Below are 25,718 nucleotides of genomic sequence, written 5' to 3'. Positions count from 1 at the left end.
TATAGACATACTCTGGGTACAATCATTTTACCAATTTACCATTTGATAACAGCTCTAGTCAAGAAATACTAGCTGCTACTCGTGCAATTGTTTCCTTTCTTAAATGTCATATGTATTGTGGATTTCGAGGTTTTCGCTCATGACGACACACTAACCATGGCGGATCATGGAGTACGAAGGAGGTCATCCGTGATAATGCCTGAGGGTCCTGAAAGTAAAAACAAATTGGGGTCCTGTAGTTGACAGCAGATTCGTGTTTTCCCTCTAACCAGTTGTTTACATTAAAAGCGACTGTAAGTCGGTTCAGGCTTAACAAACGAAGTTTAACGTTCTTTGTAGTATCTCATGAAGACGTACTTACTGCTTAACACTGCAAAGGCAACTTGTTTGTCTTTTCAAATAAACTAGATAGCTACTCGCTCCTGTAGGGTGTTTGGAGCTAGCTAGCTTACTATCGCTAGCTAGCTAGAATAACTAAGTAAACGGCATCGTTGACTAGAAACAGCAGAAATCTAGGGTAAGCCTTGACTACATTTGGTAAATGTCATTTTCTGGCCTTGTTTGGTTTAACACATCCTTTTTTCCAAACCGAAGAAATAAAAGTTTGACGCGGGAACTCAGGTAGCAGCTAGACTGATGAAATAACTGTTAGATCGCTATCTGTAATCACATGCAATCCCGCTTCTGTCCATAGGACGGTGTTAATGCCACGCCATGTCTGGCATAGCCCTCAGTAGATTGTCGCAGGAGCGCAAAGCTTGGAGAAAAGACCATCCATTTGTAAGCAACAATCCATCGTTCTTTTATTGCGATTTGACTGTCCTATATATGTTATGTCATATTATGTGTCCTTGAATATTTTGGCTGCAGATAGATTTTACATAACGATTATGCCCTACTAGCACTGACCCTTGTAATGCATGTATAAGTGGGCGTATTTATCTTGACTACTTTCATAGACTACATATGAAAGAATTTCTGTACCTCTTTAACACAATCAGGGATTTGTTGCTGTGCCAACCAAGAACCCTGATGGCACCATGAATCTGATGAACTGGGAATGTGCCATCCCTGGGAAGAAAGGGGTAAGTAGACGTCTGGATGCGAGGTGATCTGAAACTTGGTCTTGGGTCATATTTTGAGTAGAATGAGCAGAACCAGAGTATGTTTTTGAGGAATTAAGTAGCACATATAACAGCTTTCCTCTCACTCTGTCATTGACTGATGTATTTTTTGTGAACTCATTGAATTACTCCAGATCAGACAGTGTGTTGTTCTGTGTGTGTTCTTCTGCAGACGTTGTGGGAGGGAGGTCTGTATAAGCTTCGCATGCTCTTTAAGGATGATTACCCTTCTTCACCACCCAAATGTGAGTACATAACAAGCCATTGGTTACTCCTGCCCTGTAGTGGCATCACTGGCCAGAGGACTCAAGAGTTAGTATTTTAGTATCATGATGCTTTAAATACTATAAAAATACTATAAAACAGGGAACTAAGGCCAACACTTGTGCGCAGCAAACCTTACCACAAAGTAATTCATAGAGCCCTAATATAAATGTCAGGCAAAGTGCTAAATCTGAAGGCTAACAAAGGCTAATTTAGTAACTTGGCAAAATCCTTTTGTAAAAATGTAGCAAGATCCTAAGCACAAAGGTCAGTGGGTCAGCTCCATTCCCACTCATCACATGACAGCTTTAGTTCATGCACGGCACACATACTCGTTTCTCAACTTTGCACTCTGCCTGATATTTAAATTAGGGCCCATAGTCTATTTTTGTAATCTTGTGTAATTTATTAGATGATGATTTCTTATGTGTGTTCCTACTGGCAGGTAAGTTTGAGCCACCGATCTTCCATCCCAACGTGTACCCCTCAGGCACTGTGTGTCTGTCCATCCTGGAGGAGGAAAAGGACTGGAGGCCAGCCATTACAATTAAACAGGCAAGAGCTAAGAGCACTAATGCATCAACACAGACACACGTAGCCTGAGCAAACACACACACACACACACCTGAGCATGCATGCCCCCAAACACACATGCAAACATTCTCTTAAACTGCCCCTGTTCCCCCATTTCAGTTTTATTTATTATCTGACTCTCCACCCACATACAATTCTTAAGGTCAAGACTGAACAAGTATTTGTCGACCTTTGCAGATCTTGCTAGGCATTCAGGAGCTGCTGAATGAACCCAACATCCAAGATCCAGCACAGGCAGAGGCCTACACAATATACTGGTATGAGGGCCCATTGAAGTTGAATTTTTGAGTTTACAGTTTAATATAGGTATGTGTGTGTGTGTGCATGTGTGTGTACCTAATGACCCCCCCTGCACCCATCTGTCAAACATTTTATGAATGTGGGTGTTCTTCTTACTTTTCAGTCAGAACAGAATGGACTATGAAAAGCGTGTGAGGGCACAAGCCAAGAAGTTTGCTCCCACTTAAGATGACACTGAACAGCCACTGAGGAGTTTCTGCCCTGAGAAGGGAGGAGGCACTAAACACCAACCCATTTCTAAGGGTGGGAGGGTGTGTAAATATATAAATATGACAACTTTTGTATTATTATTATTATTATTATTATTATTATTATTATTATTATTATTAGTTGATGTTGTGTGTTGTCATGGTAGCCATGTTTTGACAATGTGTGGTGTAACCAAATCAAATCAAATCAACCAACAACAGAAAAAAATAAACAAACCAACAAAATGAACAGTGGAGGAAATTTGAACTTTTTGCTTTTGTTCACAACTTGATGTTTTTGTTAACTGAATGTAAAATAAATAAAATTAAAGTATTCCAAATATTTGTGTAGTGATGATGTTGGGTGAAAAAATGCATGGCCGAATCTGAAAAGGTAAGCATAGTCACGGAAGCACACGTGTACACGTGCGTTCAACATCTACCAGAAAGTAATTAATAGTCGAGTACATTCCGAAATAAAAGTTTAATGGTGTTTTGCGTAAGTGTTGTTACTGCGCCGAAGAATTTGCAGGGGATCAGATAGCAGACGTAACATCTGAAAGGCCATGCAATCCTCAATTATGACATCACAGCAACCCTATCCGCATGGAAATCCAAGCAGGGGGTCGGCTGAGGTAAATCATTCATTTATAAACTACACACAAGATAGCTTAGGTGTCAGCAAAGAGTCTACACGGCGTGAGAAGTTATCAATGTAAGTATAACAAGGACGTTCATTTTGTGCTTTTGAGGATCATTTGCCATAAAGTATTCAGTATTGTTAATCGGGTGGTACTGAATGCCCACATTGAACTGTATACGGACATAGTTCAAATAACTAAAGAGGGCGTGTCTTTTCTTGTTAATTTTCTTGATAAGCTAATTGATGTGGTCTCACGAAGGTAAGCGTTAAATGTATGACATTCTATACATGCTAGCCTACATGTTATTCACATGCCATTGTAGGCGGTACTAGTTTGCTATCCAGATATGTTTTGGTTCGATTAATTCGCACCTCGCCCAGGTAGGTCTACGAGAATAGCCTAATAAAACAATTATGTGGTGTAGCCTACCTTGGCTTGAGTCCAAGCAAACAATATCAGCTCTGCAGTCAGCAAAGACTGTTCACTCTGCACATCCATCTCTCTCTGTCTTGGTCGGTGGGCTATTAGCCTAGTGTGTTTGTGCCTTTTGTGTAGTCACTGAAGCCTAACCCATGTCTCGTAATTTAACTATTCGTCATTCTATTATGCCCTGTTGTTTTTAAGTGGTGTAGCCTACGGGAATAAGTAGTAACTCGGGTGAAATGGACGAAGGAAAATCAAAGGTGAGCTCAAACTGGTTGTGGTGAAGGTCAAGACAGAATACAAAAAATAAAGATACTTTTTTAGGCAACATAGTCAATGAACTATAGCTTTCTTTGGTTTTCAGTCATGATATAGGGTACATGGTATGTCTATGTGTACACATTTCTGTAATTCGTTTTTGGGGATGCATTTTTGTGTGTCAAGTCACTTTTATTTATATAGCACATTTTTTGTATGCACAGAGTGCAACCCATGTGTGTTTGTGCCTGTGTGTGTGCGTGCGCATGTGTGCACTAGATGAGAAAGTTGGTTGCTCCACAGGTGCCTCCTCTGAAGGCTCCTCACTACGCAGGCACTAGTGCTGTATTTGCAGACTCCCACAACTCCTACCACAGCCTGAGCCACTGCATGCGCACCAACATCTTCCCAGGTATCACCAGCAAATATCATTCATTCATCCATCCATCCATCCATCCATCCATCCATTCATTGATTCATTCATTCATTTTGGCATTGGTGTGAGCAGGCACAGCACCAGGATTTTTTTCTATACCGAGGCTAAGGGGGTTGGGGGGCTTGACTTATATGTGCTGGGGTGCTCAGAAAATAACCAATTTTCATGATAATGCATAAATGTGCCTCCGCCACAGACAAGGGGGCTGAGGCGGGGCTATGCCGATTTCTGGGGCTATAATCTCCCCTAGCCCTGATGTAGCTCCATGCCTGGATGTGAGTGACGGCCTATCCAGGAGCTCTGCTCCTTTGGAATGCCTGAATTTTCCTTCGGGATCATTAAAGTATCTATTTATCAATAGAAGTATCTATTCCTTACAATGGCCTCAAATAGATGCATTTTGAAACCATATGTGTGCATTTAGAAAGAGATTATTTTTTTAAATTACTCTTGGTGGTAGTAAACCCATTGACAAGTCTTCAAAAACTCTGCAGGCACATGCAATTAGTTTGATCTTAGGATACTTTCAAAATATTGTCAGCCAGTTGTGTTGGCTGACACCATCAGCAGCAGCATTGCTAAAAACTAGCAACTGATAACTTGTAGCAACTGATAACATATTCTGATAACTATCAGTAGGCCTACAGTTTATACAGTTGCTTCCTGGAATTTATGAAGATTAAAATGTCAACACAATTTTTAAAACAAAAACAACATTTTGTGAAGCGAGCTTGGGCTATCATCCATGTGTGGGTTTTTGTTGTCATTTTTGGCTGTTCTTGTGAACTTGATTTTTGCAGGGGCACCGTCGGAGTGGTCATCCCTTGTGAAGGACTCCTACATGAGTCACCCTTTGCCCCCCGCCCCCATTGACCCCCAGAAGTGGTATGGCCGAAAGACTGACGACATGGGTATGATGATTCTCCTCCACCCTTCCTTCCATACATGCCACTTCTCACTGATGTGAGCTATTTATGGTAGGGATTTCAGTCTTGTTCTGGACCAATATTTTAGGGATATTACATTTATGTAACAGATGCTTTTCATCCAAACGTAACGACTTGCATACGTCAATTATATTACAAGGGCCACTGTCCCGGGAGCAACTTGGGGTTAAGTGCCTTGCTCAAGGGTGCAATGGTGGAATCAGGGTATTTAACCCACAACTTTTTCAGGCTACTTCATGCTAGCTCAGTTCCTTAACCACTACGCTACCTCCACCACTATAAATCTATAAATAGACTATGCTTTTTGTTTATGCTGATGATTTCTTACTACAATTTACTTTTATCTGTGTCTGTTTTCTTTCTCTCTCTCTTTGTCTTGCCCCCTCTTTGGCTATCCTTGCCCCCCACCCCTATCAGTGAGGTGGACAGAGAGAAACATTGTGAACCAGCGACTAAAGAAGGCTCTGATGGCAATGGACAAGAAGGGTGGAGGCACCTAAGCTGCTTGTGCTTTTCACGCCTTGCTCACCGCAGAAGTTATGTTTTACACTTTCTGCATGCAAGCATTTCCTTCTGGTCCCACCGCATATATATACAAAACTCCACCTACACACCTATATAAATACACATACCCACATATATACAACACTTCACCTACACACCTAGCCATCCACCCATGTACACACACATATGCAAACATTCTACTCTCAAACAAGTGATCTCACAACACCTCACTCCTTTCACAACCTAGACCAAAATAAATGTCAATTCTAGCTTAGGACAGTGTCACTTGCGTGAATTACTGCTGTATTAAACAGCTTGCCATATTTAATACATTGTGTTGGCACCTCATGCCCAGACATCAAAAGGTAACATAAAACCAATCTCATTTGGAAATAACAGAAAATTCAAACAAGCTACATTATTTGATGATTTCAGTGATTGGGGTGAGAGAGTGAAAATACCATCTTAAATAATGACATTATATTCAGGATATGACAGGCGAGCATTAATATATCAATTTCATACGTTTAAACATACTGTCAAAAGTAAAATATTTTCCAAAATATTTAGAAATAATTTTGAATGTATTTAGAAATGAATTGTCACTGTTTACAATATTTCTGATTACACTATTTTACTTAAAATATCTTTAAAATGTTTAGCAGCACATAACAATGCATGTATGCCCTTTAAGTAATATTTCACAACCCTGATGCATTTACAAAAGAATGGAAAATGTACAATCAGTTAACTGTTGAGCTGAGTTTTGCACTAACCAGAGAGGGGATGTGAAATAACCCTCAGCCTAATCTAGCATCAGAGGCATGAGCTGACAGAACTCATTGCAACGTTTCTTTAGAAATGCGATGAGTCAAAATGTCACCTCTTACTGCTAACATAGATGAAGGGCAATGGGGGTTTTTAGCCCTTGACTCTTTGTGGTGGCCTATCCGGAAACTCTTTAAGATGTGGTTATGAAAGTGCAACTGACAGTTTAGAATGGAGAGAAATGTTCCAGCTCACCCTTCTCCCGTTTTCTTGCCAAAGGTCTGTGATCTCAGTCCAGTTGACAATGTTTGGCCTGTTATGAATATCAACATGAGTTATGATAGCAATCAGATGATTCTTGAGCTGGTACTAAACATTCATATACAGTATCTCACATGGCTATTTTTTCTTATTTCAGAGCTATGAAAACTCTTTAGAACTAGATGTACCGCAGAGCGGTACAAAATATGACCGCCGCCCAGTCCAGCACATTTTTTCCACAAAAATAAATCACGCTGAAAGGCCTTTATGATTTTAACTGTCTCACTAAATTGCATTATCCACACTAAATTCTCACTGGTATCTGCTAGACAACAAGTACCAAAACATGATTAGTTCATAGATTTCACATGTAAAATTCATGTTATACAACCCCACCCCCATCTTGCCTGTTCATAATTCTGAGAAATTCTTGAATTGTGAGCATGTGTGCGTGTACACGTTTATGTTTATGTGTGTGTGTGTGTGTGTGCTTGTGTGTTTGCTTGCGTATGTGTGTTTGTGCATGTGCATGCATGCGTACATATGTCTACTGTGTGAGTATGTGTCATACGTATGATTACTGTGAATGTATGTGTGTGCGTGTGTATCTGTTTATGCACATGTGTGCACATGGAATGGGTTAACATGACCCCTGGAGGCAAACATACAGAAAAAATTGGTCATCCTAGGCCATACGGTTCTCAAGATATTCACAGAAAACTGTGTCTGCCCTATCCTCCTTTCGGGGGGTCCAGTACAGCGGGGGGGCTACAGATCAAAACGAAAAACGATGGTTCCATGCTATCCATATGGGGTTACATGCCCACCAAGTTTCGTCTACCCCGGTCTTTCAGTGTCCCGGGAATCCTTGACGGAAATTTGGACATGCGAAAAATAAAAAAAATTAAAATCTGACTAAACCTATATGACCGCCGCTTCGCTGCGCGGCGGTCATAATAATGACTGCACACTATTGTCTGGATCCTTGTTGTCAAAAATAATGAAATGTATGATGAATAACTATGTATGGAGAATTTGTTCATTTCACAGCATGTTGTGTTGTGTTATTTCTTTGTTACTACCACTTAGTGCCAAGCTTACCTCACAAAAATATACTCAACATTTCAATTTGGCTTGTATTAAAACCAGTGTTTCTTAAGTTTTTACACAGTGTTACTGAGATGAGTGTCTATAGGGTGTACTGTGATGCTTAGTGATCTTGACGTGCAATGACAGCTCATTCCATAACCACACACCACAGTGTAAACCATCACCAGGGCTGATATTGTCATGAACTTAACCTTGGCCAGAAATAACTTCAGAGATCAAAGCCACAAGCAGGCCTCTTTTTATCTGCTACACACGTACGTACACACAAATAGGCCTACTCTTATGCTTTGTCTACTTGAAACTCTTTCTCTTTCTCTTTCTCTCTGTTTTTCTGTCTTATTCATCCCTTCAACTTAAAGTCATTGTATCTGTACAAGTGGCTTGAGGCAGCGGGTAGTTTATGTATAGGGTGAGTTTTATTTATATATATGTATATATATATATATATATATAATGTTGCAGGTGTGTAAATTGTAAATAAAAACAGAGGGCTATATTTTGGTGATCTAAAACACATGGTCACTGGCGAATAGCTTAAACAAATTTCGGGGTTTGTCCCGTCCACATGGGGGTGGTTTTGTTATCAAACTGGCGCAAAAAGGTTGGTCTTGTTCTTAATCAGTCATGGGTGTGTTTTGGGCGTAACATCCTTTAAACCAATGAAAATGACATCTGTCATTCCTTTTAACCAGGGCTCCACAGTGCGCCATTTCACTGGCACATGCGAGTAAAAATGATGGCGTGCAAGTGCAAAAAAATATCTGGCGCACTTGTGCGAAAGACCGTCAATGTTTGTCTACCAAATACACAGCAACATCGACCTCCCATCACCTCCCGCTAGTGACTTCTATCAAATTCAAGGGCGCACAGAAAAAGCGGAAAGTTAAACTAGCCAGCCAAGATGCAAAGTAATTTCTTCAATCCACCAAATTCAACAGATATAGGAGGAAAAGGATGAGATTCTGAGAATGCACTTAGAGAAGGAAAGGTAACATGCCTTTTAGCCCAGTTGACAGATTGGCTGCAATATGCAAAATATTGCTGTAGCTAACAGGGACAAAACCTCCCGTAATACTCCTCTTTTTTTCAAGGGTAGAACGCTGCAACTCCAGACTTCCATGCATGCTTGTTTGCACCAACAAACAAGGTGCACAAGTGCTCCTGGAAAAAAATGTTTGTGTAAAGCCCTGCCTTTAACAGCAAGCAGTGTAACAAAACAGTGCATCTGTGTTTTGATAGTCAGAGGCACAGTTGAAGGAATCTGCTTGCACGTGAGACCGTATGGAACAGGTATTCCACTGAACCATGCTTTACTAAAACCTAACAGAGTATAGCCTACACGCATCTGCACTCATTTATTATTTGAACTCATTGGCAAAGGGAAACTAACTTAACCATGTTGTCATAGTCCACGGCAAAACAGTTCTACACAGTAAATTACTTTCATTATTGACTGACAATTCCATTCTTGTAATTCCAAAAATCTCAAAAACTACAGTAGGAGGCAGAGCTTTCAGCTATCGCGCACCCCTCCTCTTGAATAATCTCCCTTCCTCAATTCGACTAGCAGACACCCTCCCTATTTTTAAGTCTAGACTTAAAACATACCTCTTTACTGCCTCCCATAGGTATGGTGCGGTGTGGAACTTCACCCACTTAAGGGATTTTTGGAATGGACTACCCTGCTGAGTCCTTGTGTGACTGGCCATCCGGGTGCTTGGCCCTCTTCTCACCCATCTCAACCTGAAGTCCCATGACTGCCCTATCATCGCCTATTACTGTCCCCCTACCTGGATACCTGGCCCGTACAGCCTAGCGACCCATCACCTCCCTATGACAACTCTGCCCGGATTCCTGGCCCGTACTGCCGAACCACCACATGCCCTTTGACAACTCTTATTCCCTCTTGGCCTGGACAATTCCAACGCTGGACTATTTGAACTTTCTGAGACTAAATTAGGATTAATGCATTATCATACCGGATATGTAATCATCCCACCTCTTTCACCTCAGGTGGCTTTAAACACCATGTCCTATTCTCTACACCTGACTATCATATGCATTTGTCATGTATACAGACCTTACTGTCCTGTATCTGACCCTAGGCAGATGTAAAAGTAATCATCTGGTCTGATAAAACGGCAGATGTAAAAGTAAAATCATCTGGTCTGATGAAACGAAGACTAAACTATTTGGCCACAACTCCCAATGGCATATGTGGAAGAAACCAGGCACTGAGCTGCACTGATGTTAGTCCTTCTTTACGCTTCTCTCATCCTTTCAAAGGAATTCTGGATGTCATTCATAGTGACCATTGGGTCCATGGTTACATATCTGACCAAGGCCCTTCATCCCGGATTACTCAGTTTGGCTGAGCGGCCAGATCTAGGAAGACTGTTGGTTGATCCAAACTTTTCCATTTGAGAATGATGGAGGCTACCATGCTCTTGGGCACTTTCAATGCTGCAGAAATTTTCTTGTATCCTTCCCCAGTTCTGTGTTTTCACAGAACCCTATCTCGCAGGTCTACGGACAATTCTCTCGACCTCATGGCTTGGTTTTCACTCAGACATACACCATCAACTGAGACTTTATTTAAAGAAATGTGTGCCTTTCCTAATAATGTCCAGTGAATTCATTTAGGCACAGGTGGACTCCAATCAAGTTGTAGAAGCATCTCAAGGACCAATGATAGAAGTAAGATGCACCAGAGCGTGTCATAACAAAGGGTCTGAATACTTATGTAAATAGATATTTCAGTCTTTTATTTTTTTTATAAATTTACAAAACACTCCAAACACCTGCTTTTTTATGGAGTGTTGGAGTATTGTGTGTAGATTGATGAGGAAAAAAATTAATTGAATCCATTTTAAGATGAGTCTGAGACATAACAAAATGCGGAAAACTTCCTTCTTCCTTCTACCCTTAAAGTGTGAGGAGGATAATAAGTATTCTGGCCACAAAGTACATTATTTATAATTAGGACCTATTAGGTTCTTTGTAAGGACCCTGATGATATCACCAAAACCAGCCTCTTTTGGACAGCCGAGGGGAGGCACAGGAGAGGTAGACCCAAGATAACCTGGAGGTGTGGAAAAGCCCCCCCCCCCCCCCCCACACACACACACACACACACACTCACACATGCACACGTATACACATATTCGCCCTTTTAACAACCCTGATGGTAGTAGTTGAAGCTCTGGGTCTCTTGACTGGCTTTCCAGAGCTGCACAACATGCTTTCTTTCGCCCCCTCAGTGCCTCTGACCTTTGAAATACTGTGTCACAACATAGACACATCCCCTTCACCTTACACACACCCACACACACACACACAAAACACCTTCAAAATGATGCCTATGCAAGCACCCCCACTGAAACACATGCCAACCGTCATTGCAAAAACAGTCAAAGAGGTGGTTGATGGTGGCCACAGGATGGATATCCCTATTTATCAACAATATTAGCCTAGAAATCTAGATGCACCCTAGCGGCGGCAAATTAATTTGCTCAGCCTGTACGTCTAGTATCAAACCATAGGGATTTCTATTGGCTGACGCCGTGGACGTCATCCAATCACAGCGCTCTATTTTGTTAGAGAGTCTTAAGGCGGGCTTAACAGGATAACGACAGTCCTGCGACTGTGAACAACAAGGAAGGTGGCTATGGCGAACGAAGAGCCGTTGTTTAAATCGGCGTTGGCGTCAACTTTGGAGGAGTTGGACTTGTGCTTTTCTTTGAAAGTTGAGCAACACAATGCACTTAAGTCATTCCTTTCGAAGAAGGATGTATTTGCCGTTTTGCCAACCGGATACGGATATGGTCGTAGCGCTGGCCTATTGCATGCCTAGGCAGTTTGAAAGACAATTCTCTGCCCGCCCCTTGGATTAAGCGAGGTAAATTGTTCGATTCCAGACTATACATTTCAATGATATCGGATGGCCCGCCAGGCTACAACAATATGTCTTTGAATGCAAATCTCTCCTAGCCTGGAAAATTCATACCCTGTTAATCTAGAAAGATTAAGGGTCTGGCCACGAACAATGTAATGGCCCAACTCGAGGGGCGGCACCAAGCATGCATTTGAAAAACTCACTGCACGCAATTGGATAACACTAGACCAATGTTTACTCTGAATGATTTCAGACTTCAACACAATTGGATAACACTACGACCAATGTTTACTGACCTCCAACGTTGCAGCGCTGTTGTCATCAGTTAAACTTGCCTCTGGCCCGCATATATCAGATACGCCGATTTGATTGGTTCCCCGGGATGCAAGGGGTAAAAGTAACATGCATCATTGCTCAGTGTCTCGCAGAAGGCAATTCCATTGTGCTCTCGCGAGAACTCTGGATTTCCAGGGTAAATCTCTCCATGAATGACGATCAATCATACATTATGACGATCAATTCGTATATTATATAAACTGGACGGTATAATATGGTATCACTGATGATTTTTGTACCAGACTTGAAGCAGTGTCTAAATAAGCTTATTCTTAAGCGTACAGTCCATTCAACTAAGGTGACATTTGCTAATTGACCAAAGATTCCAAATAATGTTGAGATCTGGAGAATTATGTTATTTTGGATCATGACGTTGTTTACCATCTTTGACGCTTGGCTAGGACCAGACTTTAGGTTTCTGTTGTGATACTCACTAACTGACTAAGGTTCTGATGCTGTAACGGAAACATCATCAAAGCATCTTCTTGTGTGTGCGTGGGAGATTTCTCTCTTCCCCATGGGGGGATTATGAACTTTTGGGCCCCTGGGCCCAGATGTATTAAGGGCCCCCCACTTATTGTCGTATATGTGGGAGGGGGGGGTTGGGGGTCCTCCCCCAGAATTTTTTTAATTTGTTTGATGTGATTTCCTGTATTCTGGTGCATTTTGGGGATGGCCAATACTAAATTCAATCAGATTCATAGCCTACATCCTGATTTGTTGATATTGAGGCAATGATTCCATGCAAAGGCTTGGGCTTCAGGGCCCCCTGACCCCTTGGGCCCCTGGGCCTGGGCCCGGTAGGCCCGTGCAGTAATCCATCCCTGCTCTTCCCTCATCCTGGGCAAAAAAATTAATTTACTGAATATCACTTTTCTCCTTTTCTTGTGGTTATGTCATCTTTCTGTCATTGGCTTTGTTGGGATTTGCTTTTTCATGCTTTTCTGCCTGCTTCTAAGATCTGCAAGTGTTGCATAAACAAATATCAATTCCTGTCCCATTTAAATTCCAATTAACTTGTTATGCAACTTGTTTTGGAAGGGTCATTTTTTGCTTTTCTGGAGTAAAATCAGGATGGTGCTGTCTTCCTGATTCAACCATAATCTTCTTTGCAGTTTGGAAAAATGGATTTTGTTTCCTTCAGATTGGCCACATGGCTGACAGTTGCAATACTGCAATGTCTCTATAGGTCTTTTTTTGTGTGTTCTTCACAGTCTGTAGCATTATATACTGTATTCCTAAGAGTCATGTCCATCACAGATGATGGCTGTGTGAAAGCTAATCATGTGATCATCTGAAAGTCAGACAGTACATAACCCTGGAGGCGTCATTGCAAGATATGAGCACACAATACAGTATACTAAATTGTGCACACAATCTAGTAAAATGAGACCACTGTTTAGTAAAACATGTGCACGATTTAGTAAAACGTGTGCACATTCTCACGATGCAAAAATATCTTGCAATGACATCTCTGGGGCTCCGTAAGACTGGCTCTGGCTGATGCAATAATTGTTGAAATTGCACCTGAAATGAACCAGGCTTGAGACCAGACCACTCAAATTTACTTTAAATAAATTGATTTATCACTTTCCTGTAAAGAAAAGAATGGGAAATGTTTCCTTTCAAGGGGCCTTTTATCTTATGAAATGATTGGTAATTCATTTGTTTCAATTAATTTGTACAAGGGTGTAGATAGAGAAATATAATCTGAACTACATGTATTTATAGTCTCAACTACACTCACCTATCTCTAAGCACCCAGTCACCTTTAGTCAAGAAATAGATTCTAGCTGTGCCATTTCACAGAAAGACAACAATTATCACGTCTAAAAGCATTTTTTTATGTTCTAAGTATAAATAGATATGATCTGTCTGACAGAAAGCCACTAATAAAATGTATTTGCCACCTTTGCAGCACTGAGTGATGGCTTTGCATGTGGATTTCTTTGGCATTGTTGTCGCCAACCACATCTTATGACATCTTATAATATTTCAACCAATATTGCTCATTGTGAAAGCAGTATTTCTGGAGTCACTAGGTATGGTGGGCGGGCCTCTTAATGTGATAGAATAAGCTGATGTTTTGGGCTTGACTGAAACAGGATGTGGTCTTCATCGTATCTCTTTTTTTAATCATGCTACTAGTTGTCAGGTCTTCTACACTGCGTGGGGCCAGGCATCTAATGGTTCTTCACTCTCAGCTGTGCGTGTGCGTGTGTGTGTGTGTGTGTGTGTGTGTGTGTGTGTGTGTGTGTGTGTGTGTATTTGTGTGTTTTTTGTGAGTGTGACTTTTGTTTGTTTGTTTCATGCTTTTTTCTTCTTCCTGCCTGCAACTGTCCCCCCTGTGAAAGCATGTGGTGTGACCAAGTCACAGAAATATCACCACAGTACTGGTCAAAGAAGCACACACACTCCTGAGACCGAGGGGAGTGCAGACCTGGACTAAGGGGCTCAGACTGACAGGCAGCTGTGTTGCCACATAGTGTAGAAGTGATGCTTAAACGGGGAGACTGAAACAGAAAAGGAAGAGCCTCACTGCAGAGAGAGAAAGAGTGAGAGAGAGAGAGAGAGAGAGGAAGAGTGTCAGTGAGAGAAAGGGGACAGTGAGACAGAGAGAGGGAGAAAGAAAGATAGAGTGAGTGAAAGAGAGAACAAAGAAAGAGGGAGGGAGAGAGACGAACAGCGACCACCTGAACAACAGTGTCCTGGACGGTTGCGATGGGCAGTGCTTGATCTAACCTGCGCATGAAGGGTGAGTGTTTATACCCTGTACAGCATAGCTGACTCAGGTCAGACATAATACATCTCCGACGTCTTTAACAAGAGAAGACATGACTTCAGATGGTGATGCTGTAAGACACGTCTGACTAATTGGAAAAAACCTACTGGCAACACAGGCTTCTCAATTAGGTGGTTTGCGTCAAGTGTGTTCTGTTTTGCTTATGTTTACTCAGGTTAATCGCCAGTGACGTACGGCATTAGTCTCTTAGCATAAAGAAGATGAGCGCTTGCTGTCACTCTGTGTCTGTGTGTCTGTGAGTGTATATGTGTGTGTGTGTGTGTGTGTCTTTGTGTCGATTGATCTATCATCAAGGTTGCACCATCATGATCCACAGATGTGTGTAAGAAGTTAGGTGAAATAATTGCTCAGATGTGCCCCCCTGTTGCCCCCCGCCCCACCACTGCCACCCTTTCGAAACTCTTGAGAGTTTCACCCGCCCACACATGACCATCTGTGTGTGTAAGCCAGCAGTCATTGCTAAATTAGTGCTGTCGATAATACACCGTGAAAACTGTCTCACAACATGTTATAATGAACTCTATGCACAGTGTGAGGGAGTGTTCACAGCTGACTTAAGCACGCTTTCTGTAGACCAGAGGGTAGAGGCCTCAAAGTTTACGCAAAGAAAATGTATGTATGTTGTGTACTCCTGATGTCACATATAGACATGTAGATGTCTCAACAGTTTAAAATAGAAACGTAGTTACTTAGTTGTTTTTCCACATCTCCCCTCCATTTTGCCTGATTTTGTGTTCATTTAGAATTTAGATGTGTAAGATTAGTCAAGAGTAAGGAAAATGGCTTCTCACTCAGTTATATAAAGATATTGATTACTGCTCCGCTTTAACCCTCTCTGGTTTTACTACTTGATTTCGGACACCAAGGTTTGGGCTGGTTGACAGAATTCCTTTTTAACGCCTATCTGACAGTTCAAAGATTTTTGTCCTGGGAGATTTGACAGTATTGTTCCTGGCGGACGTCCCGGGTTCAGAAAGTAAAATTCCAAGTTGCCAAGTATTTGATCCAATTATTTAGTAAACCAGCTCATCCTAATTAGCAGCCATAGATCAGATAATTAGTGATATCACCTGTGTTAAGTGCACAGGTAGAAAGACTTTATGGCAGGAATTTACTTTCTGGAACCGGGATGTCCACTGCTCCTGAGGATACTATACAAAATAAATAGCCTAAATCATCAAGCTGACCCCCTCTCCAAAACATCTCATAGTGCTGTACAGACATCCTCGTTGTCAAACCCATGACTTGAACTCAGCACATCGCTGTACACCTGATAGGCTAGAGCTCAGTTTCACAGGGTCCAGCTGACTCCACACTAGCGCTACTGTTTAGTGAACCTTCACAACACACATGGACTCTGTTCGGACAGACAGCTCCAAGATCTGTTCATTTGAGGGGAGAGTGTTAGTTAGCTGCTTCCCAATACAGGGCCCCTCATGTGTCTGTTGCTGCAGGTTGTAGTCTTTTTCTGTGCATGAGAGTGAGTCGCCCCACTAAACCACAGGTAAGCCAGCGGTGTTTGAGGTCATCATCAGTTCTTTTTATCTCCATGACGACTGGGGCTGACCCTGCGCATGCCAGAGGGGAGTGAGGTGTGACTTTTGACAGGAACAATGAGTTGTCTCTTAGCATTTCGCTCCACATCACACATCAAGGTAGCACTGCTCATGATTGGATAGAGAAACAAAACGATTCCTTCAACACACAGGTAGAACGTTTAGCTTGTCTTGAGCAACCAGTCTATTTGTTGATGTTCAACATGTGTTGTCTTTTAGATCCTAGGTTTATCTTTTTATGTGTATTAATTTTAACTCTCAATGAGCATTTCCTTAATTGATATCTGTTAGAGTAGACCTTTTTATTTGCCGAGAGAATGTGGGTGTATTTTACCCTTTGTGTGTGCTGCCTGTGATGCGTTGCAGCTTGGAGGAGTATATAGCTGAATGTGTTCATGACCTCCAACTTCAGTATCCTGACGCACCGGCAATTACACCTGGAGACCTAAACCAGCATCACTTGGAGACTGGATTACTAGCTGGATTTGTGCATACGCATAGGACATAAACAAACAATTTAACAAATAAATTCTGATCAGAAGGCCGGCTGGGGAAGTGGTTATGCATATCCTTCTCCACAGCCTTATCTGATGTCATGTCGATGTTAATCTGTCCTCTGTTTCTATCAGGAGAATATGACATGTGTTCTAACTAGCTGAGATCAGGCCCAAAAAATCCTACCCAAACCCATGCACTATCTGTCCGAGCTAATTCTGAGAATGTCTAATTCTAACCGCAGCAGCAGCGGTTGTGATAGTGATAGGGATCTCTGAAGTTTATCATATTAACAAGGCTTTAAAATTAAGTAACACTGGTGTACTTGTCATGGTGTGAAATGTTTTTTGCGGTGGGCGCACATTCACACGGACTGCATTAAATTCTGCAATGAATCACACCATTATTTATTTACAAGTTTAAGTCCTGCAAAATATAGCAAAACCACTGAAATCATAAATCTGATAATGGCAACAGGAGCATTCCTTGCATCCACTGTTACGACAACAAATCTCCAAGTCTCTTTGCTGATTAAAGGCTTCTGTGAGTGTGTTTAAAACCAGATGATTCTCTCCATTTCTCACAGTAAACATCCAGAAAGCGTCTTGATGGGAGGCACCTGGCAGCCCTCCCTCTCTCCTCCTCTTCATCTCCTCTTCCTCCTCCTGCAGCTTCTTCTCTTGGCAAGGATGACTCATCAGGCACAACATCAACAGGAGGGTGAGTGAAGTGAAGTAACCCAGAGAAAAAACATAGTCTATCAGGCAGAACTAGCAAAACCAATCAAACATGTCATTTTGTTGCTTTGCCTTGATAACTTGTATGTGAACGTGTATTGCCAAGCATCATTATCAAGCATTCTCACAAAAAAATTTTTTACAAGTGCCTAACACTTCAGCATGGTACCGTACGTCCAGACTAATCTCATGCTTAGTCTAATTTCTGTCCATTTGAATCATGACACTTGTCATCACAAGGGTGTAGTCCTTGAAATGGAAAATGAGCCCCTCCATTATTGTTCTCTCTCTCTTTCTCTCTATCATTGCGCAGATCTCTCTTGTCTGAACGACTACTTGGGAAATGTCAGCTGTGTGTGGAACTGTTTAAACAAATCAGAGAAAGTCAAAGATCAATGCATCCTCTGGGCCAAAACGACCAAACGAGGCAAAGAGTAAGACTGACTTTCACTTCAGACTCCAAATGTTTATGCAATCAAATTAACTGGATTCAAACAATGTGCTTTTGATCCCAAAACAATGATAGCACTGGGTGTTTTAGCAAGTGATGTCAACAGAGACATAGGTACTGTATAGTGTGATGTTTAGCCAAATATAAAAAATGTGTGCCTGAGATGAAAAGGATATCTGAGACTGGTTTCTCAATTGAAAATACACTCTTTTCTGATTGGCGTTAAGGTTAATATTTCTGTCCCAATAGACATAGTGACTAGTCTTTATCAATATGCTATCAAGAAACTGTAAATAGTAAACATAACAATGTGTATGAATCTACAATAGTGAGTAGCTCCGCTTCGTGTTGTGAAGTTATTTTGTCAAACAATATGGCGACACATCAACGGATGCTATTTCTTACCTCACCACCACAATGATGTGTGAAAATGCAAGACACTTGAGTGACTTCAGGGTTTGTCTCAAATGTTTTCTTTTTATTTATTTATATCAGAAGTGTTTCATGTGAATTGATGTCTCTGGGTCAAGATCATTGCTACAAAGGCTGCCATCTTCAGTTTAACAACAAGGCAAGCGGGTCTTCTATTGACACTTTTTCCCTCACGGGATCAAAAGAGTATATATACTATATACTTTTTGTGGTGTCTTCCAATAAAACTAGCTTTAGTAGAATACTTTGGTTGAGTCACTGTGCAAAAACATTGTTTGTTTGAGAATAATTCTGTAAATTGTTGTTTCATGTGTATAATTTTGAAACAGGATTACAGTGTTACACACATAGCAGCCCTTGAAGTTAAGTGTAAAGGCAAAGTTGAGAAATCTTCCAACTACACTTTTTCAAAGAATAGTAAGTACTCTCTCTCTCTCTCCCTCTCTCTCTCTCTTCCTCTCTCTCTCTCACACACACATATCTATTCAATAATAACAAAAAGTCGTCTTATCTTGCTGTGTTACAGTCAAGCTGCGGCCTCCTGACATCCCGAGTGTTGCCCGGGGTAACTTATCGTGGAGCCCTGGACCCAAAAAGCCCAGGACAATGGAAAAATTCATCTTTGAGCGACAGTTCAAAAAGGCAGATGAGCCATGGGAGGTGTGTGTGTGTGTGTGTGTGTGTGTGTGTGATAGAGAGAGAGAGACGGTAGTCAGCAGGTACTACGCAGTGAATATGTCTCTCCAGCTTAAAAATTTAGCAAGACACTAGCAAGCATGCGTTTTAACCTCCCAATCCATGGTGCAGCAGGTTAATGGGTTTGAGTCCAGGCTGGTGCAGGCTGAACCGCACAGTCAACACCAACGCAGGTTACACTGGTACTGTGACCCAGATGGGAGTGGGGTTTGGAGGCGTACATATTCAACACAATTTAAGTGATGAGAAGGTACCCATTTAGTCAAAAACCAACTAAAAGGGTCATGATCCTACCCGATCAACAACCTTACACAGTGCAAGAATTCTGGGTGCACATTGGCTATGTCAGAGACTTCATTCATTCTCCATATTATAAGTCAGTTTAGCATTAATGAATTATTTTAAGGTAAAAGTTCTGCATTGGGTTGCTTTAAAGGGGCTTGTCAGTGTTAGACACTAACAGCCATTGGATTTAGCCTCCTTGCTGGCGCAGCTGCCACTCAGGTTTATGGGTTCAAACACAGGCTAGTGTGGAGCTGAACTACACAGTCAACACAATGCAGAATACATATGTATGTTGCTCTCTATTTCTATCTAATGATCTTCATCATTTCCATCATCATCATCCTTTCTCCCCAGACATCAACCTGCTGTGTTGCTAAGCTCTTCCTCCCCCTTCTCTTTTTCCTCCTCCTCTTCGTCTCTTCCCTCTTCCAGGCTGCCCGGGTCCGGAACCATACGGAGACAACGGAACAGCTGGGGCCGCTGCTGCACCTGGGGGTGAGGTACCAGGCCAGGGTAAGGGTGATGCCCTTCATCACTGCGGAAAGGAGCTCCTACAGGGGCACATGGAGTGACTGGGGTCCTGTACTCACCTGGACATCTGATGTGGGAGTTCCACCTCCAACCCCACCTCTCCAACGTAAAACAGCCACTACTGCACTAACATTATTACCAGCACTTTACTTAGTACTAATACTACTACTGCTACAATTATTATTATTATTATTATTATTATTATTAATAATAATATTATTATTATTAATAATAATAATTTATTTGGTATTAGTGTGTATAACAAGATGTGCTGGAGCTTTACAAATGCTAATAGTAAAACTTAGTGACACTATTTGGTGTGTTTGCCCATCTTAGGTCTGCCTCTCCCGGTCAAGAAAATTAGTCTAGTGTGTGGAGGACTTTGCTTGGTTGTAGCGATGACATTGTGTTGCAACAAAAAAGTCCGCACATTAAGCTGGTGAGTCCCTCTCCCTCTGATTTCCCCCTCCCCTGCCCTTGCCCCAACAAATCCATCAAACTTAATAAAGTCGACCTCGAGCTGAAGACAGTGCCTTAAATAAAAAAATTCTACAGCTGTAACAGATTCAAGATGAAGAGCCAACACATCCCAGACCCGTCCAGATACTTCCAGCCACTCCACACTGTTCACGGAGGGGACTTTCAGGTAGGCTGACGCCATCTGCAGCAAGTCGCTCGGCTCTCAGAAAAAACACCTGGGGCTCTAATTTGCATGAGTCACAGTGTACAATGCAATGTGTTAATATCAATCCAAGAAGAATTAATGGTGTGTGTCATTTGAGTGTGTGTGTGTGTGTGTGTGTGCGTGCGTGCGTGTATTTTACCACAGATAGAATTCTTGTCTTGCTAAGAAATGAAAGCTATGTGGTTTGTCTGTACCTTCCAACTTTACCCAGTAACGGATGCACACACACACACACACACACATTCACCTGCAGACAAGCACCCACTAAAACATATATTCCATTCCAAGAAACTCTTGCGGTTGGCTGTTTAGGTGGGTCAGGTGTTTGGCGAGACACACTTACACTTCACACCTAATTTTCGAGTCCATTTTCGAAACCTCTCATCTTTTTTTCTTCTTCCTTTTTTTCTCTCATCTGTTCTTTTTTTCTTTTTCATCTGTTCATCATTGAAAACCACCACCCATCCTGCTCTCTCACTGTCTCTCCATATGATTGTGTCTCATTTCCCTCCTTTCCTCATGTATTATCGAGTAGTTTTTATTTTTATACATTTTTTTTATCATCTCTTATTCCACAGAAGTGGCTGAACCCCATGATTGGCCCCGAGTCATTTGCTGCTACCCAGCCCCCAGACAGCATTTCTCCAGTGGAGGTGACCCCGATGCTGTTTACAGAGCCCTACTTGGCCCTAGGCACTTTCATGCCTCTGGGGGGCAAGAGCGGCGAGGACTATATAGGCAGTGGTCAGTCCTCCTGCTACTCCAACATGGGTTACTTCTACTCCGAGTCCCAGCCCGGCCTACTGCACATCGAGTCCTGCCCCATCTACTTCACGTACCCGCCTGAGGCTGGCGGGAACATACCCAAAGCCGACACGTCCGGAACCTCCGGTACATCGTACGAGCGACTGGAGCAGATTCAGCAGTTCCATTTCACAGAAGCTCCAGACCTCCACAATCCCCAGGGGGAACCATTGAGTCCAGATTCGGGATTTGGGGTGGAGGTGAGTGAGGGAGGGGGGATGAATGAGGAGGAGGAGGAGGAGTGGAGGAGGCAGAAAGAGGAGCACAGCTTCACTGCGCGTCTCCAAAGCTTAGGAATTCCCATCCCCATTCAGGCCCCTTTAAGCTCCCCTTTGAGACCCCCTGAGTTGATGTCAACCATCATGGAGTGTGAAGATACTGCTCCTGTAACAACAAGCAATTACACCCCTTCACCACCAGAGGCCAGCCTGGCCAGATCTGCCTCCATGGTAATTCAGCCTTGTGGCAGTGGGTATCTGACAGTAAAAGAAATGCAAAATACCTATAGTAACAAGTCCATCTAGGAGCATTACATCACAGGCATTGAAGCAATGGCATTACAGGCGTCGGAACATTATCTTTAGCTAGTTAGTGTCAAGGAATGCTACATTGAAGGAATGCCTACATTGAGCCAGCATGTTTTAAGCTATTATAAGTTCTCGTTCACTACAAAAAATCCTAGAATTCAAAATCTAAGTGAGATAAATAAGCTTAAATCAAGGGAATATATAACCTGACTCTCGCCAGATGAATTTCGTTCCGCCTAGCTCCACTCATCCATCTGGGATCGATCCATTGGAGTGGTGCTTCAGAAGGCTGGGCCTTATTAAAAAAATCCTTGCATAAGATTGGATAAGCCACTTGTCCGTCATCTATTGACGTGCTACTTCAACCACTCACATCGAAGCCAACCCGTGACGCTGAGAACAGTCTCACAGTCGCTTCTACGCTATGTCACATCTATGAAACTCCCGCCCTGCGTCCTGATTGGCTCTACCATACAATATTGTGCTGAAATCACTCTCAACGGAACCGATCCCAGATGGATGTGAGTGGAGCTAGGTGGAACGAAATTCATCTGGCGAGAGTCAGGTTAGGGAATATATACTTATCTTTCTAATATTTGCTTATAACAACACATTTTTTCACTTTTTTTACACTGTTATTATACCTTACCGACCTTGTTATAAGTGAAAATCTTCTTGTTCTGTTGGCAAATCTTGCAATGTGAAAGTTTCTTGTACTACCTTAAAATAAGGTAGTACAAGAACAATAGAACAAGAAGATTTTCACTTAGTACAAGGCAAAGAAAACTTAAATCAAGTGCAAAAATGTATTGTAATAAGCTAATATTAGAAAAATAAGTACATATTCACTTGATTTAAGCTTATTTATCTCACTTAGATTTTGAATTCTAGGATTTTTTGCAGTGATTTCTTGATAGTGTTCTGCAAAAAGGCATGTAACTCCCCTTGTGCTGTTAAAATTCATTTAAACAAAATATGTGTATACTTTGTTTGAGATTTGGTAGCCTTTGTGCAGACAAGCATCTCTTTTGTAGGTTCTTTGACACAAGGATATTCTGTATTCTGTAGTGGAATGCATTTGATGCCCTTTTCACCTCGACTTTTACCTTGCTTGTTCATAGACAAGCTGTGGCTGTGACAGCCACATGGCCAAGTCTCCTAAAAGATAGGGAAGTTCCCATAGGTTTTATGCTCCATTACAGTAAGACACTCAAGTAGGCTCTGTAATGTAAATATGCACCTATAGTGAATTCTATGATTTAGTGACAACTGGTTTTCCAGCCTCTCCTCAGATTTATGGGTGTTTATATAGCTGCAGTTTGTGTGGTTGTGTGGTTGTGCACAAGGTATTAAATTAGCAAAATGATTTTGCTTACTAATTAAATCAACTTGAGCCTTAACCGTCATGCACCTTCAGGCTTCAGCGTACATTGCCTGCTGTGTTAAGAATGCATAAAAATAATTATTTAAAAGAAAACTAACAAATACATTAAAAAAACAAATAATATGGGGTTTGATGTTTGCTTTTAAAAGAGGGTTTTGTATTTTCAAAAAACATCAAAAAACACACAGCAATAATCAGTATTATGTTGATTTTTTTTTTTTTTTTAATAATGTCACAATTTCTTGTAAATACTGACTATGATTCATAATGTAATGTCATAGTATTATGCCATGAGCTGACTTGTACAAATACAATATTAATAAAGGCTACTAAACTGTTAAGCAATTGTGAAAGTTTTAAATACTTTAAATAGCTGCTGAATTTAAGTATCAGTCACTGCACAGGCTCTAAATAAGCTCTGCTCAAAGACTGATAACACTGCGCTTTAATCCAATGCTACAGAAGACAAGTGTTTATGTTTGTGTACAGTATGTTTAGAGAAACAAGAAATGTAGTAGAACAGAAGATTTATTGCTCAATGAAAAATTATCTCTTACTTCCTTTGTTATCTTGGTGAAATGTACCCTTTTTTCCATATTGAACATTATTTGTGATAACTCAGTCTGTATACTATTCATGAAAGTTAAAGGAACCATATGTAAGAAATGTATTTCAATTAATCATAAAATGGCCCTAATATGTCACTAGACATTAAGGAATCATGTTCATTTCAAATACTTATATCACTGACAACAGTAGTCCGGCCAGGATATTGTCATTTAAAAAGTGAAGTTGCAGCCCTCAACTGATGTTGATGTTGTGTTTTGTCATTTAATGTTGTGTTTTGGCCTGATGTGCCACCCTCCACCTATCCAGTAATCACAAAGTCAGTAGTGTTTCGGCATCCGTGTTGGCAACCTCGAGTCGGGGGGGATACACCGCTCTACAGTAATTTGAAAGTGATTGCCGTACCAGTTTTGGCCACAATCTTACATATGGTTCCTTTAAATTGTATAACTTCAGTATGACTGTAGTAATCCTTTTGTCATTGACATATATTTTTATGCTGAGTAAAGCTTTAAAGTGATAATACCTTCATGTGTGGTCAATGTGTCATTGGGATGGTCAAATAAAATGTATGTAGATAGATAGATAGATAGATACTTCCCCAAGGGGAAATTAATGTAACATTGCATTTATAATCGAAGAATGAACAGTAAAGCACTCTGACCCTCATTCTAGAGCCTTACAGGGCCCTATCATGACACTCTAAAGCACATGGTCACTAGTCAAAAGCTTATTCAAATTTCAGTCAACATTGGGAGTGTTTCCGTGATCAAACATCGAGCGGATGGCGCAACAAGGCGTTCCTAGGTTTCTTAATCAGTCATGGGTGTGTTTGGGGCGTAACATCATTTAATCCAATGAGAATGACATATGTCATTCCCTTTAACGGTGCGAAGCGTGTCGTCAAAGAATGCATCGGTATTTTGACAGTCAACGGTGCATTTTAAGGAGGCTGCTTGCGAGACCCCTAAACCGTGCTTTACTAAAACCTAGCATAGCCTTCACACATTTGCACTCGTATTTTATTTGAACTCATTGGCAAAGTGAAACTAACTTCACCATGGTGTCAGTCAACAACATGACAGTTATTCGCAGTAAGTTACTTTCACTATTGACTGACAATGGGCAGAGGTGGGCACAAATATATCAAAAACTATTTTGTTACAAACTACAAATGCTGGCTCATAAAATGTAACAACATAAAATACAAAATACTGATGTGAAAAATCCATCTGGGATCGCTTCCGTTGAGAGTGATTTCGGCACCAGATTTTATGGTAGAGCCAATCAGGACGCAGGGCGGGAGTTTCATAGATGTGATGTAGCGTAGAAGCGACTGTGAGACTGTTCTCAGCGCCACGGGTTGGCTTAAATGTGAGTGGTTGAAGTAGCACGTCAATAGATGACGGACAAGTGGCTTATCCAAACATATGCAAGGATTTTTGATAAGGCCCAGCCTTCTGAAACACCTCTCCAATGGATTGATCCCAGATGGATGAGTGGAGCTAGGCGGAACGAAATTCATCTGGCGAGAGTCAGGTATGAAGTAGATCTGTTAAAAAATATAATCAGCGTCCCATATCAATGTAAACAATGATTGAACTGACAAGAAGCAGACTTTGAAACAGTGGAATCAACTGTAACATACCAAACTACCCACCATCATTTCCTTAACCAATGAATGTACGACAAATTTAACAGGTTGGCCTGTTT

At 41.4% G+C, this 25,718-nt stretch overlaps 2 protein-coding genes and 1 long non-coding RNA gene across 6 annotated transcripts; all 3 read left to right on the top strand.

Moving 5' to 3' along the window:
* The first annotated feature begins 263 nt into the window (after window positions 1–263).
* LOC143102371 (SUMO-conjugating enzyme UBC9-like) lies at window positions 264–2,793 on the top strand. Its single transcript, XM_076265914.1, has 7 exons — window positions 264–517; window positions 695–780; window positions 1,002–1,085; window positions 1,297–1,369; window positions 1,834–1,943; window positions 2,160–2,239; window positions 2,386–2,793. The coding sequence occupies exons 2-7, from the start codon at window positions 715–717 to the stop codon at window positions 2,447–2,449; spliced, it is 477 nt and encodes a 158-aa protein (XP_076122029.1). The 5' UTR covers window positions 264–517; window positions 695–714; the 3' UTR covers window positions 2,450–2,793.
* Window positions 2,794–4,088: 1,295 nt separating this feature from the next.
* On the top strand, window positions 4,089–5,858 carry LOC143102542 (uncharacterized). Its single transcript, XR_012982604.1, has 3 exons — window positions 4,089–4,207; window positions 5,032–5,142; window positions 5,596–5,858. It is a non-coding gene; the product is annotated as an uncharacterized LOC143102542 (long non-coding RNA).
* An 8,502-nt stretch (window positions 5,859–14,360) lies between these two features.
* On the top strand, window positions 14,361–24,530 carry il2rb (interleukin 2 receptor, beta). 4 transcript variants are annotated; one of them, XM_076265909.1, is made up of 11 exons: window positions 15,410–16,563; window positions 16,778–16,898; window positions 17,493–17,626; window positions 17,957–18,077; window positions 18,590–18,665; window positions 18,856–18,943; window positions 19,053–19,186; window positions 19,940–20,144; window positions 20,375–20,477; window positions 20,594–20,684; window positions 21,302–24,530. In XM_076265909.1, the coding sequence occupies exons 3-11, from the start codon at window positions 17,515–17,517 to the stop codon at window positions 22,049–22,051; spliced, it is 1,680 nt and encodes a 559-aa protein (XP_076122024.1). In that variant the 5' UTR covers window positions 15,410–16,563; window positions 16,778–16,898; window positions 17,493–17,514; the 3' UTR covers window positions 22,052–24,530. The 4 variants fall into 4 exon arrangements, with proteins under 4 accessions (XP_076122022.1, XP_076122024.1, XP_076122026.1 ...); XM_076265907.1 differs by lacking the exons at window positions 15,410–16,563; window positions 16,778–16,898 and adding an exon at window positions 14,361–14,807; XM_076265911.1 differs by lacking the exon at window positions 16,778–16,898.
* The last annotated feature ends 1,188 nt before the right edge of the window (window positions 24,531–25,718 follow it).

The sequence above is a fragment of the Alosa pseudoharengus genome, unplaced genomic scaffold (genome assembly GCF_046254945.1).
Source record: "Alosa pseudoharengus isolate Yale_2024_CS ecotype anadromous, Long Island Sound unplaced genomic scaffold, YU_APseudo_1.1 YU_APseudo_1.1_scf_4, whole genome shotgun sequence".
NCBI classification, from domain to species: domain Eukaryota; kingdom Metazoa; phylum Chordata; class Actinopteri; order Clupeiformes; family Clupeidae; genus Alosa; species Alosa pseudoharengus.
Note: the sequence above shows the minus strand (reverse complement) of the source record. Positions and strands in the feature narration are given on the sequence as shown.

Excerpts from the sequence above, each read along its gene's own strand:
- LOC143102371 (XM_076265914.1), top strand. The coding sequence starts at position 715 with ATGTCTGGCATAGCCCTCAGTAGATTGTCGCAGGAGCGCAAAGCTTGG. Across the intron at positions 1,086-1,296 it reads CCATCCCTGGGAAGAAAGGG|ACGTTGTGGGAGGGAGGTCT; the intron begins GTAAGTAGACGT and ends GTTCTTCTGCAG. Across the intron at positions 1,370-1,833 it reads CCCTTCTTCACCACCCAAAT|GTAAGTTTGAGCCACCGATC; the intron begins GTGAGTACATAA and ends TCCTACTGGCAG.
- il2rb (XM_076265907.1), top strand. The coding sequence starts at position 17,515 with ATGGGAGGCACCTGGCAGCCCTCCCTCTCTCCTCCTCTTCATCTCCTC. Across the intron at positions 18,666-18,855 it reads ATCTTCAGTTTAACAACAAG|GATTACAGTGTTACACACAT; the intron begins GCAAGCGGGTCT and ends ATTTTGAAACAG. Across the intron at positions 19,187-19,939 it reads AGGCAGATGAGCCATGGGAG|GCTGCCCGGGTCCGGAACCA; the intron begins GTGTGTGTGTGT and ends TCCCTCTTCCAG.